The sequence below is a fragment of the Exophiala aquamarina genome, assembly GCF_000709125.1.
Source record: "Exophiala aquamarina CBS 119918 chromosome Unknown aczIA-supercont1.5, whole genome shotgun sequence".
NCBI classification, from domain to species: domain Eukaryota; kingdom Fungi; phylum Ascomycota; class Eurotiomycetes; order Chaetothyriales; family Herpotrichiellaceae; genus Exophiala; species Exophiala aquamarina.
The window spans coordinates 965646-979283 of NW_013550583.1; the positions used below are offsets into that span (position 1 = coordinate 965646).

The following is a 13638-nucleotide window of genomic DNA, read 5'->3' on the forward strand; positions in this document are numbered from 1 at the left end:
CATACTCGTAAGTAAGGCAGCTGATGACCAGGATCCCCCAGACCTGATAAAGACCTCAGTTGCAGAAAGCTAACGTAGCCGATATGCTTCGCGTCAAGATCTCAGTACATCCCGTCTGGACGATCTTCTTTGCTAACCTTGCTCCTCTTTTTACTCGTCCGTGTTGTTTACACAAGGCCTATCAATGCAAGAAACTCTACCTCGGCCCTTAAGTGTTCCATTACTCGACAAAAGCAGCATTTGCCAACGATGCTCCCAATTACTAAGCTTGGCGAGCCTAATTTCCTTTGAATGTTAACCTGAGATCCAGTACTTCCAACGAGTGATGACCATGATTTGGACCTTTCGATTTAGACTCTTTTCTTCTCGGACTTTGTATTCCTCCTGAACAAGGACCGTGCTGAGAACGCCCGTGATATCCTCCGCTCATCCACATTGCTTTGTCCAGCAACATCGTCCCCAAGAATTAAAGGGTCATCCATCAACTCCTCCTTTTCCAGCCAGGATCTCAGAGATGCTTGCCCATCTATGGAGGCGCGAGAATAATCAGATATGGGGATCTCATAAGACCTAGGGTTTGCTGGAGGTGTCGATGCCGGTACTAGATCGCGAGGAGGTACTGCGAATGAGGGAGTCGCGGTGACCAGTCCTTGGGCTGCTTTTCGTTCGAGGCTATCCGGATAATACAAGGCTATTTTCATGCATCCAGGGAGATCACCTCTGCCAGCAAAAATCTTGGGACAGCGTGTGATAGGTCGAAGGTGATGATTATCCCCTCGTCCTGGGAATGTCAGCCGCCTCGGAGACCGGGGTACAGCAGAAGAGAAGCTTGGGCGACGGCATAGCTGCCCGTTCTTCCAGATGAAGTCAGGGTTGCAATCAGAACAATCCATGTATAGGACTTCCCTCCGTGGGTCTTGCACATGACGATACAAGGTGCGACTGCTTGAGCACGCGGTGTTGGGACGAGACGGTGGTCGAGGATACGGTCCGAGAGGTCTTATGGGTTTGTATGGAACGTCGGCCGCAAATGATCTAGTGCGCCAGTGTTGGTTGAAGGGTGGACGTGTCCGGAAGTCCTCAGCACCTTCCACGGCGGCATATCTATTTGGTTTCTGTCGTGCGGAAGCCGTCACAGACTGCGAACGGTTCAGTAGCGAGCCTCTTTCAACCGGGTGGGTCTGTGTAGCTGTGGGCGGCACGGAATTCAAAAATGAGAGCTGTCTGTCTGAAGGACAAGGCAATGGCTAGGATAAAGATATTAGAGATGCTTCTCACTCTAGAATCGTTGGCCACAAACAGGAAGAGGGCGTGCAGAGGATGGCTCTAGTGTGCCACTCGCAATAGGGTTTTCTGTGAGTGCTTCTCGTTCCATCGTGGAGCATATCTTGGAACATTGTTAGAGCCGATCTGGCGTTGTCATTTGCACTCGTACCTTTGATGATTCAGCTTGGTTTACTTCTGGCTCTGACCGCCCATTTCCGGAGTCGAGTATCTATGACAACATCGTCAGTAATCATGTACGAGAGATGATTGTGCTTTCATACCAGTCCTGGAATCTCCTTTTCTTCATGCTCTGGGAAAAGCGCACCACTCATGCATGTCTCTGGAGGGTGTGGAGCTGGAGAATAAGAGCGTTGCTGTATGAAATCCGTCGCTAGTAGAGCGGGCGGACCGCTTGAGGCATTGGGGAAAATGCTGCTCGGAAACCCTTTGATCTTCCTTCTCAGGCTCTTGAATCCATCCCCAAAGGCCTTTTGCATACTGTTTACTCGGCGCGAAGTTCCAAAACGGCTTGGCGAATCGAGAGGGCTGGAGAGTATTGCATGCTCATCTAAGGATAGTCGGGTGGAGGTAATGTCATCGATGGAAAGATAAGGGTTAGTTATCTCCGTAGCACTGGAGGTGCGAAGTACGCGATTCCAGAGTCGTTCTGGAACCTCGTCTAATGGCGACGTCAGCAGAGTGCTTGATCTGGAAGCAGCTGAGGTAGTTGCCACTAAGCCAGGGCGAAGAAGTGGGGAGTCTTGCTGGGATCTGGCTCTCGGCAGAAGATCATTCGATTGAAGAAGGGGTTTTAATTTGGGTTGCACTGTCTGAAGATCTTTGTCAATTTTGATGGGAGAGAGGCGACGATTCAACCGCTGCGAGGGGCCTAAGACTAGGTGCTGAGGATCATGGACCCTAGCTTTGTTTTGAGAAGAATCCATGGTAGGACGAGCATCGACGACTTCGTGAATGGAGATTGTTGATGGACAATAAAGAGAATGTGAAAGAAGATGAGCACAGAGAAGTTGAGTCACACTAACTGAACGTGGCAGGATCGGCCCATTCACAGAGGGGAAGGAGCGAGCACCAAAAGCGCGGCGGCGAAGATAGAATGTTCAGGTTGTCCAAGACACACAAGGCTCGCGTGGAAGGAGTCGAGACCCAACACAGGCCTGCATGGTATGTTTGAAGCATCAGGCTGGAAGTGGGAAGCATCGCCAAAATACTGCCGGGAAGCAAAACTTGGGGATACACCTACTGGTACTGTTCGTCAATCCACCGAACAGGCTGGCCTGGGACAGGTCTAACGGCCCTTCAGTCTAGCTTCTCTGGCTTCATCCTCCTTGCGTTGCTCGACATCTTTCAAGAAGTCCATCCTGTTGAGATATCCCTCCTTTGCCTTGGCATGGGTATCCAGTTCATCTTTCAGACCCTCGCTGTCCACATGCACAGCCCAATCCATCTTGCTCTTTTCCACAACATTGAGTTTGGGTCCTTTGAAATCAGTGCTTTCAGTATTTCTACCCACCCACGAGGACTTGAAGGCGTCCAAGTTGCTCAGGTTTGGGTCAAAGCGGGAAAAGGTCCGCAAGGGCCTCTGAACAATGTGCCCATCTGGCGTCAGCATTTCAGGCTTGGATGAGTGATGTTGTGATAGCCAGAGCTGTGCTTCAGCCGAAGACTTGGGCACAGTCTTCTCTTCTGTGTGGATCTCACCTGCGAACTTATAGGTTCGTTTGATCGTGATCATATCTTCGGCGACAGCATCTGAAGCCGGGTGGTTCTCCTTGTCCTCTTCTACAACCGGGGCATTGTTCGACTTGGAATCCGGAGCGAGAGTCTTATCGAGATCATCTTCTTCTATCCGGGTTACACCAATGGGAGCCGGTCGATTCATCTCTTCCCATATCTTGTCGACATCGATGGTGCTGCCTTTGCTGGTCGCAAGCTTATTCCTTTTCCGCTCATCTTTTTCCTTCTCACGCATGGCCCGGGTGCGGGCCCTCCATCCATCAGAGTCATTTTCGCTCACATCCAGGTTGTCATTGCCTGTCTTTTTCTGTTTCCGACGGTGTTTGTTTTGTTCTTTGATCGTGGCCTCGTCACCAGAGTCCAGTTCCTGGATAAGTGGAGCGACTGCATGATCGACCTTGCGCTTCTTTGTGGGAGGTTGTGCAGCACTGTCGTCGTGATCATCGTCAGAGGAGGGTTCGGAGGCATCTGCAGCAAGACCATCCTCTTGGAAATCACTGTCGGCATCTTCGTCGTATTCGTCTTCCATTACAACATCATCAACTGTATGAGGGTCGACCATGACGGTTCAATGTGGGCGTTGCTTTCCTTTGCAGCAGTAACACGGGCTGAATACAAAAGTACCTTGTGCCGATCTACCACGGATGAGCAACACCGCTGATGTTCTCCTTGCAGACAGCAGTGCCAGTGGCTCGCTTCCAGGCAGTAGTCTCGGGGCGCTGGGGATGAATGGGAATGGATGGTTTTCATGCATGTGGCACAAGCGCTCAGAGAGATCGCTTGTGGCGTCTTGCGCTTGGCCCAAAAGAGCAATTTAGGCGAAGGCGGTGTCCTGGGCTTTCTGGGCTTCTGGTTTGACGTGCTGCCTGGACTTCTATCCAAACAGTCTAACTAAAAGAGAATCCAAAGCCATGACCATGAGTATGCTGGAGGAGAAAGCCAGTTCAGTCTCTCGCTTATTCAAACTGCAGTTGCCGTGCTAGCACGTATCCGCTATTTGCGACGACGTGCTTCTGCTGAAGCAAATCAGTCGGACATTGGCTCGTTTGTCGATGTCACCTCAAGACACCATTCTCCTCATTCTGGTGTTGACCATCAGAAAGAGGGCCTAGGCATTACGTAGTGACTTGATGTTGAATTCTCGTCTATTCTGACTCTATGAAGCAGCTTGGCCCGTGGAGTAGCGAACAGCAAGCGAAAATCCGACCCGCCTAGACTTGGTAGGTCCCTATGCTACTCAATTGGACTGCTTGTCAATCTTAACGCATCGTCGATCAGTTGACCAGTTCAACCCCATCCTGTGAATGCCACTAGGCTTTGAAGGGTTGCTATGAAGTATATGAAGGCTGTCGTCTGCTTGCGAACCTCGCGCAGGCTGTCCATTTCGGCTAGTGGCTTGACTCTGATTCGGCCGTAAGTCAGGTTCACGAGGCTGTAGGATCCTAGCCTCGCACATTATGCTTGATTCTGCACATCCTGAATCCTTCTCTCTATACAGTGTTTGAAAAGGGTTGCCTACGCGGGTACTACTTACGTGCTTAGTATATCATTGACGGAGGAATTGCAGCACCGCCTGAAGTCATCGAGGGTGGGCATGCTCTAAGATAAAGTCATGCCAAATCCAAGTGAGTCGTTTATTATGCATTGCCATGCACAAGCTGACATATAGAAGGCTAGTATTGAAGAAGCAAACCCCAGCATACACCATGACTTCCACCAAAACCCAATCCCAGTCAGCCAAATCGTCACGTGATGACACATCCGTGCTGAAGGAGGAGCTATCTCCCTCTTCTTCACATTACAAGGACTGGCCAAACACTCAGGGATTTGACGCTCACTACGAAGAGAGGGCTCCCGTTGAATTGCATATACAAGGCCTTATCCCTTCTTACACGGCTGGAGTTCTTTTCCGGACCGGGCTGGGACCCCGGACAGTAGAGACATCAAAGGACAAAATATTCAAGGTCAATCACTGGTTTGACAACTTTTCTCAGGTCCATCGATTTCAGATTCATGGACCAACAGCTGAGTCTCCTGTCAGGGTGACATATAATTCGCGACTAACAAGTGATGGTCTAATTGAAAAGATCAAGAAGACAGGCAAGCTCGACGGGTTTACCTTCGCGGCGAAGTATGACCCTTGCAGGACATTTTTTCAAAAGATCCAGTCTGTCTTTCAAGCAGCTCCGAGAGAGTCAATGGCTCCCAACGAGGCTAGTGTTGCTGTGACATTGTCGGCCAACTTCCCTGGGCTTTCGTCCAAGGGCGAAAAGTTTGAGGGAGCCCACCCGTCGGGCAAGGTCAATACGTTGTGCAACAAGACAGACGCGACCATCATACAGATGATTGACCCAGAGACGTTAGAGCCACTTGGAATGGCAAATCAGACGGTACTACATCCGGACCTCAAAGGCGCAGGTAGTGGCGCACATGCCAAGTCAGACCCGGAGACGGGTGATGTGTTCAACTACAATCTCGACTTTGGCCGTACGGGTACGTACCGAGTGTTTCGAGCGGCAGCAGACACTGGCAAGACATGTATTCTAGCTAGCTTTGGCCATACCGCCGCCTATCTACACTCGCTCTTCCTTACTGAGCATTATGTCGTTCTCTGTGTATGGAATTCCTTCTACAAGGCAGGCGGGGCTTCCATATTATGGACTCAAAACCTGCTCGATGCGATGGCTTGGGATGGTAATGCGCCAACCACGTGGTTCGTGGTTGATAAACGAGCGCCAGAGGAGGGAGGTCGTGGGCTGGTGGCGAAGTTTACCTCGGACGCCTTCTACGCCTTCCACACCATCAATGCTTACGAGGTGCCTTCACCTACGAACGAAGACTCGGTTGATATTGTGGCAGACATCAATGCGTATGACAACATGGATGTCATCTATCGGTTCTACCTGGACAATGTCATCAGTGATCTGCCCAAAGCACACAAGTTCACCGATTCCATGAGCCCGAGCGTGCGACCCGATTATCGAAGATATCGACTTCCGAATATTAAATCTTCAGGTCCAACCGCTCAACCGTCCAAGGCGGTGTTGGAGTACAAGAGCAGTAGGGCTGATGGATTCGAGCTCCCAGTGATCAACTCCAGGTTTGTGACCAAAAAGCACCGATATATGTATGGAATCTGCGATACGGGGCTGTCGACCTTTGCAGATGGATTGGTCAAATACGACGCTGATACGCATACACTGACTCGCTGGAGTCAACACGGACAGACGGCGGGGGAGCCAGTGTTCATTCAAGATCCGGCATCCGACGAGGAAGACGGAGGAGTTCTACTGTCAGTGGTGTTGGACGGGCCCAACGGCAGGAGTTACTTAATGGTGCTTGACGCAAAGACCATGAAAGAGATTGGGCGGGCTCATGTGGACGGCGCCGTTGGGTTTGGATTTCATGGGTTTCATGTCAAGGCACAAGGGGGCGTTGGGCGGCATAATGGTCTTCATCTCTGACCCAGAACAGGAGTCTAGATATATCCAATCGTCTAATTCTACAATATCCGCCATGATCGCAGCAAAGATTGAAGCCATGACGGATCACCGAGGCGGGGGCTGAGTTGTACAGTCAGTGCATGAGCCGTGCCCGGGTGAGGTGGATGGACCCGGAGAAGCCATCCGATGAGGTCAGCCATCGCCAGCGGCCACGGCCACAGCCACGCCGGCAGCCACAACTCACAACTGGACGAGGAAGCCACGTCCTGATGTGCGTGCGACATGGACACTTGGCTGAGGATGCCAGGCGTTTCAGGGCCCGGGAACTAACTGTCACTAACTCCGCGTAGCGCGCGTAATCAGTTAAGTCGCCTGTGACTCGTAGTCCTAGTGGCCAGGAACACGGAGTACCTGCCTAGGTGAGGTAGCCAAAGAGCCTAGCTTAGCCACTAAAGCGGCCCCCAGGGCCCAGCACGAGATCTCTCGTATTCCGTATCGGCCCCATCCATGCCACCAAGATCATCACTGAACCTCGGAAGGATAACCCCAGAAGTGCAACTTGATGACGTTGGCGTGTATTGGCAGCCACCAAAGCTCCCTTTTGGTTGGGGGAACTTGAAAGCATTGCGATTCCGGAAAACACGCCTTTTTTCCACAGGCACACACACACACACAACGCACACCACACCATTTCCCTTGCGTTGAAGTAGTGCCTCATCTATTTCATCAATCACAGCTCACCACATTGTCGTCACTGACTGGCCCTTGCTTGACCTGCTGCACCACTCCTTTGACGTAGTATTAGCAGTAGCCGTGAGCAGTGACCGACTGTCTGTGTTCTTCTGGTTCTTCCCTCATGGCTGTTGTCTCCCACCACTACTAGTAAAGAGCAGTAGGAGTGTGTCTTTGCCTACCCTTTCCGCTCCTTTAATCAGTCGCAACTTCTTCGCAAGCAACGGTTAAGTCTTCTTGCCGTTCCTGCTCCTCCTATTGCGCCTGCGCCTGTCCCCTCCTCACGCGACCATCGCACGCCCAACGCTCGACGCGCGACAAGGGCCACCAGCAGTAACACCACCTTCAACACCTAGGATCTCTCGCACGCCATGTCCGTCACGCAGCTAAAGCAATGGCTGCACTTGGATGACCCTTTGAATGGAGTCAAGGCCACCACGTTACCGGCAGCATATTTCAAGTTCCCACCCTCGCCTGAACCAACTGTTCTCCCTCCACCAATCGACCATTCCAACCTAGCACACCCTTTCACCATCCAGCCCGACATCTACAATGCGCTGCTATCTGCGCACGTCCCCATCACTGTTGCATTGGTCTACGCCTCTATCGTCACGCTGCTGAACTCGGTCAATCGCAACCGCAAGTACAAGCCATGGGCTGTCAGCAGAACGGGCATATTCAAGCTCTTCGTCATCCTTCACAATATCTTCCTCGCAGTCTACTCAGCATGGACCTTTGTGGGAATGCTGAACGCATTGCGCCTGGCTCTGCCAGCATGGAAAGAGAACACTGGCGTTGCCGAGACACTCGATGCGTTGTGCAAATTACATGGGCCGCGAGGACATGGTAATGCTGCGGCCTACAACACGACGACTTCTGCTTGGGGAATGACCAACCGTGGTTTTCACCTTGCAGCAGATGGGCTCACGCCAGAGCCGACGGATGTGGGCAGAATCTGGAACGAGGGCCTGGCTTTCTATGGTTGGATCTTCTACCTGTCAAAATTCTACGAGGTCATCGACACCTTTATTATTCTTGCAAAGGGGAAGAAAAGCAGTTTCCTCCAGACATACCATCACGCTGGAGCTATGCTGTGCATGTGGGCTGGTATTCGTTACATGTCACCTCCCATCTGGATGTTTGTTCTGGTCAACTCGGCCATTCACGCCATTATGGTAAGTCCTGCACCAACGTTCGTATCAACAACGGGCTAATATCGTCTAAGTACACCTTCTACCTGATGTCCACAATTGGAGTCACCGTCCCGAAATGGTTCAAACAGTCATTGACCACCCTGCAAATCACTCAGTTTGTCATCGGAGCTAGCTATGCGTTTGCCCATCTGTTCGTGGCCTATCAAATCCCAGTCAGCGTGCCATACCTCTACCGTCTCGGAAGCGCAGCTTCTACACTTCTGAACAGTGCTCCAAGTGACGTTTCTTCCGCCGCCTCGGTTGCTGTCTCGACTGCATCTGCTGGCACTGGCGCTTGGCTGAAGAAAATAGCTCTCCGAGCCGCTGGTCATGAAGGTTTGGCCGAAAACGTGCTCAATGAGCAAGGCCGGCCCTTCGGTATTGATGCTGTTCATATCGCGGAAGACCTCGTGGCTAAGGAAGAGACTCGGTACAGAGACGAGATGCAGTGGGTGAATTGCCTTGACACCAGCGGCCAAGTATTCGCTATTCTCCTCAACTGTCTGTACCTTCTTCCTCTAACGTGGCTCTTTGCTCAATTTTTCATCACCTCTTACCTGAAGCGTGTGGAGAGGAGACGAAGCAGCACAGCCAGCGAGATTGCCACAACGGCGCGTCTGAGCCTGAGGGATGCTTCGAAAGGAGTCGCCCGGAGATTGAGTGAAGCTGTCGAGGAGATGCACAGCACAGCAGGGGATATTGGAGACGACGCAGTATTGGTGGATGGCGACGAGATCAAGAGAGAACTCAGCGAAGCCATCCAGCAAGCCAAGAGCCGCATTGCTCAAGGCACAGCGAAGGCAAAGAATTCCGCAAGCGGGCCAGATGCCGAGAAAGTCAAACAAGAAGTTCAACGCGATCTCGAAAAGGTACGCAAGAATGTGCAGGGCGCGGCGGACAAAGTGGTCGAGCCTATGACGGATAAAGACAAGCAGGAGCAGGTTCAAGCCAAGGCTCAAACTGTCAAAGATACTGTGGCCGAGGCTGTCGAAGCTGCAGCTGATAATGTCAAACCAGCAGCGGAAAAAGTAGTCGAAACCACCAAATCCGTTTCTAAGAAGGCCAGTGAACAGCTCGGTGGAGGTGACAACTCTGCAAGCAGGAAGGCAGATACGGCGACTGAGGGTGAGCAAGGAACCCGGAAGACCGCCTCCTCAGCATCTTCGCCTGAGGAACAGGACTCCCCAAACGAAGATGGCACCGGCGCCGGAGGGGCGACCGGTGGTCAGGAAGTGGCATCAAGCTCGGAGGGAAAGACGAAGGACACTAGTGAAACCCCTAGCACGCCCTCAGGGAGCAAGAAGAGGAACAAGAAGAACAAGAAGAAGGCAGAAGACAAAATAATCGATGAGAGTAAAGTTGTCAGGGATGAGGACGTTGACACCAAGCCAAGTGCGGATGGCAATAAGGAGGATGAAGAGAAGAAGGCTGATTCAAATGAGACGCCAAGTGAGGGTGAGGCTGGAGGGGAGGCTGCGAGTGAAGTCAGAGAAGGGACAAGTTTTGCCGATGCGGTTAAAGAGTGAAGGGTAAAGCTCATGCGGTCGACTGTTTGGCTGCTTTCTGGTTTGTTTATCCTGTGGGGTGCTGCTTGAGTTGCTTGATGGCTGGACAAACAAACCTCTTCTCCGACGTTTCCCCCTTCGATTCGATATTATCGCGGCGATCAGATAGGCGGGCTTGTACAACGGATATTAGGCATAAACAAAATGGTCTGACACCCGCGTTTAGCGATGTACTCTATTGGACCAGACCAAGCTGGACTGTAGTAATGGAATCAAAATTATTTAGTTAGCAGTGCTCCATCCATCACCCTGGATATCCCACTCATCTGGCGTCGTGTGTCGGTAATCAGTAATTAATCCGCTCATAGAATTTGAAGCGTAACTAGGCTGGAAGAGTATGGCCCTCCCTTACGGAGACGGAAGACCTGTCGAGCACAGCACTCCGTCGCCCCTGTGTGCGAGTTGTAACCGGCATTTTCTCCAACAACCACTTATGTACGACGGGGAGAATCTGGATTGCAACTGAATTATCAATTGCTACTGGCGACATATCAACCTCCGTCACAAATTCGGTACCAAAGTCCATCATTGCCCCCTTTCGAGACAGGACCACCAAGAAAAGGAAATGAGTTTGAATCCCAAGCTTGTCCCCGGTACTGTGCATAACCGTACGCGCTACCGCCCACACATTCTGGGTGACCGAGAAGGTTGGCTACATTCAGAGTGGGGGTGGGAAATCAACGGCCTGTTCGGATCGACGGCTTGCTTCGATTTTCCGGATAAGGAAGACACGGCCCCGGAAAACCATGCTTGGAGGAGTCCCCCATGTGCCCATTAATGTTTGGCCCTCGACTGGGTCGAATTAACTTAGCGACCACAGCTGCATTCATCAATGGCTGAACACACGTGGGGCCCATGTGGCTCAGAACTACGACTGAAGTTTCAGCAGGGCCAGATTCATTCGCGATACAGGCCAGGACTGCATCCTTCAGCACTGGTCACCCTCCTCGAAGGATGCCGGAGGGATCAGCTTATGGCTTCAGCTGACTCAGCCCTGCCTCGAGAGCAGCCCACCAGTCGAGTTCCTGACACCTGTTCTGGATTCACTCTCTGGCACACACTTTTCTCGTTTGGTTGCTGTGAGATTGTGACCAGTCATTCGCTGACGCTGGGAAGTTATTTCTGCAGCCAATCCTTCGCCCACTCATTTTAAAGATAAGCCAGGACGTCGCCTGTTTCTCTCTCGCAGAATGCCTTCTGACAAATTTTCCTTTACGCAATTTTGGTGTATGTCTCAGCCTTGCCCAACTTCCCTCGGAGAATTCTGAGCCGCAGCGTCGGACTCCTCACTTTTCGTTGAACATATGTCATGTACGACTATCTCATTGTAGGGGCCGGTATGACCAATCACCCACCTGTCTGCAATCCCCTGTAACCAATCTACTCGCTGACATTTGTTCAAGGCCCTTCGGGGCTGTGTGCCGCAAGGACCATTCTCCAGTGTGAGCCTGTCGCTAAAGTCAAGATCCTTGATTCAGTACGCTCACACGACGCTTATCGTCGGTCTTGAGGCTCTACTAATAATCTGTGCCCTTCAGAACAAAACGGTGGGAGGAGTATGGGCCGAAGAGAACCTGTACCCAGGGCTCAAGACCAACAATGTCCGCGGCGGGATTGACTATTCCGATTTCCCCATGGATGATGCCTTTGGCATTCCGGAGGGCCAACATCCAACAGGGGAGGCGGTGCATCAGTACATACGAGCGTACGCCGAACGGTCGGATCTCTTACGACTCATCGATTTCGAGACTAAGGTCCTCGAGATCTCACGACTAGGCCTCCAGAAGGGTTGGACTCTCAAAGTCAGCAATGGTACAATGGGCGAGGTCCAGACCGAGAAGTTGATCATTGCAACTGGGGCTACGAATGTACCTCATCGACCCAGGATCCAGGGCATAGAGACCTTCAATGGACCCGTAATCCACTCCGGCGAGCTGGGAAAGCAGAGCGAGTCCCTGACCAAAGATGCGTCGGTACAGACCATTGCCGTTCTTGGAGGCGGCAAATCCGCCTACGACGCAGTCTATCTCGCTGCAACGGCCGGTCGCAAAGTCGAATGGATCATCCGCAAGTCAGGGAAAGGGCCCGAGTGGATTTTCCCCAGCCATACCTATCTCGGACCCTTCAAGGCTCTACGAGAAAAGCTTCCCGGTCGGAGAATTGTATCGGTGTTCAGTCCGACTCTATGGAAGGATGGAATGGGTACGCTGAGGTATTTCCTGCATTTCACATCGCTAGGCAAGAAAATCGCACAGAAGTTCTGGGCAAATCTCCATCAAGCGACGTTGGGCGACTGTGGCATGTTGAAGCACGAAGCGACGAAAGTGCTGGAGCCGGAAACAGGGTTTGTTCTCCACGTATCTCTTTGGCAATGAATGAGGCCACAATGTGCTAACCATTCTCATGCACCCAGTCCCTTCTGGTACGGCACAGCATCGGGAGTGCTAAGCTACGAGAAAGACATCTACGACTTCCTCAAGAGCGGACAAGTACGTGTGCACCGAGAAGACATCTCGCACCTCTCGGAGCGAACCATCCACTTCATAGACGAGACCACCATCCACGCGGACGCCCTGATCACCGCCACCGGCTTCTCCGCCAAACCCACCCTCCAATTCACACCTGCCAGCACACACTCCGACCTGGGCATCCCGTCGACCTCCCTCTCCCCGGAACAACACACCTTCTGGGACTCTCTAAACAGCCGCGCGGACCACACAATCAACGAGCACTTCCCGCGCCTCCTCATCGGCCCGCATAAATCCCCATCCTCCAACGTCCCCCTTGCCAGCGCACACCCCTACTCGCCGACCCTCTACCCAGAGCTGAATTACACTCCGTTCCGGCTCTACCGGGCCATCGCGCCGCCGGGCCCAACGCGCGAGAACGACCACTCCCTCGTCTTCATCAGCATGTTCTCCAACCTCGCGAACACGCCGCGCTGCGAGATCCAATGCCTCTGGGCATACGCGTATTTGAACAACAAGCTGAGCATCGACAGCGAAACGGTCTTCGACGAAGCGGCTCTCACGAATCGATATGTGCGACACCGTGCGCCGTATGGTCACGGACGGTTTTTCCCGGACTTGGTGTTCGACCAGTTGCCGTATTTCGATACCCTGTTGCAGGATCTGGGGCTCAGGTATTGGCGGAAAGGGTGGTTGGGCGCCGAGCTTTTCAGCGCATACACGGCACGGGACTATAGAGGGATCACGGGGGAGTGGTTGGCGAGGAATAGAGATCTCACGGCGAAGGAAGCGTCTGATGAGGCGGCTGTGGAGGCGCGTAATGGCGAGACGCGGCCTTTGCTTGCCGCTGATAAGTGAGTAGTGGGGGCAGGGTGGAGATGTGAGGCGGGCTGGCCACTGACGGTTTGACTGACTGAAACCAACGAACGACCTTTATTGACTGACGAACCGAGACGAGATGAGGCGAGGCTAGACTAGACCAGATTTATGAAGTTATGATTGAAAGCATGTTATTGTCCATCGTTCAGCATTGAAATAGTCCACGGCCAGCGAGCCAACTGGACCTATGCCCAGCCCCAGGCTCTCTGACTAGACGACAGACGATATTTATTTTTCTAGGTTGGCGAGAGGTGGAATAAAGAACTCGCACAAAAGAGCCGCCGGATGGGCACGGAGGAGAAGCACACCCATCTATCCGTCCATACATGCCACACTG

General features: G+C 52.3%; 5 protein-coding genes across 5 annotated transcripts; 3 read left to right on the forward strand and 2 right to left on the reverse strand.

Moving 5' to 3' along the window:
- Positions 1-350: 350 nt before the first annotated feature.
- Positions 351-2210, reverse strand: A1O9_07011 (uncharacterized protein; the record flags this gene model as incomplete). The annotated part of the gene is made up of 4 exons (XM_013403957.1): positions 351-1247; positions 1301-1387; positions 1436-1495; positions 1548-2210. The coding sequence occupies 4 exons, from the start codon at positions 2208-2210 to the stop codon at positions 351-353; spliced, it is 1707 nt and encodes a 568-aa protein (XP_013259411.1).
- A 362-nt stretch (positions 2211-2572) lies between these two features.
- Positions 2573-3583, reverse strand: A1O9_07012 (uncharacterized protein; the record flags this gene model as incomplete). The annotated part of the gene is made up of 1 exon (XM_013403958.1): positions 2573-3583. The coding sequence occupies one exon, from the start codon at positions 3581-3583 to the stop codon at positions 2573-2575; it is 1011 nt and encodes a 336-aa protein (XP_013259412.1).
- A 1144-nt stretch (positions 3584-4727) lies between these two features.
- On the forward strand, positions 4728-6485 carry A1O9_07013 (uncharacterized protein; the record flags this gene model as incomplete). The annotated part of the gene is made up of 1 exon (XM_013403959.1): positions 4728-6485. The coding sequence occupies one exon, from the start codon at positions 4728-4730 to the stop codon at positions 6483-6485; it is 1758 nt and encodes a 585-aa protein (XP_013259413.1).
- Positions 6486-7567: 1082 nt separating this feature from the next.
- Positions 7568-9915, forward strand: A1O9_07014 (uncharacterized protein; the record flags this gene model as incomplete). Its single annotated transcript, XM_013403960.1, has 2 exons — positions 7568-8371; positions 8422-9915. 2 exons carry the CDS (start codon positions 7568-7570, stop codon positions 9913-9915), a joined length of 2298 nt encoding a protein of 765 aa, XP_013259414.1.
- Positions 9916-11263: 1348 nt separating this feature from the next.
- On the forward strand, positions 11264-13280 carry A1O9_07015 (uncharacterized protein; the record flags this gene model as incomplete). Its single annotated transcript, XM_013403961.1, has 4 exons — positions 11264-11291; positions 11358-11431; positions 11493-12298; positions 12368-13280. The coding sequence occupies 4 exons, from the start codon at positions 11264-11266 to the stop codon at positions 13278-13280; spliced, it is 1821 nt and encodes a 606-aa protein (XP_013259415.1).
- Positions 13281-13638: the final 358 nt, after the last annotated feature.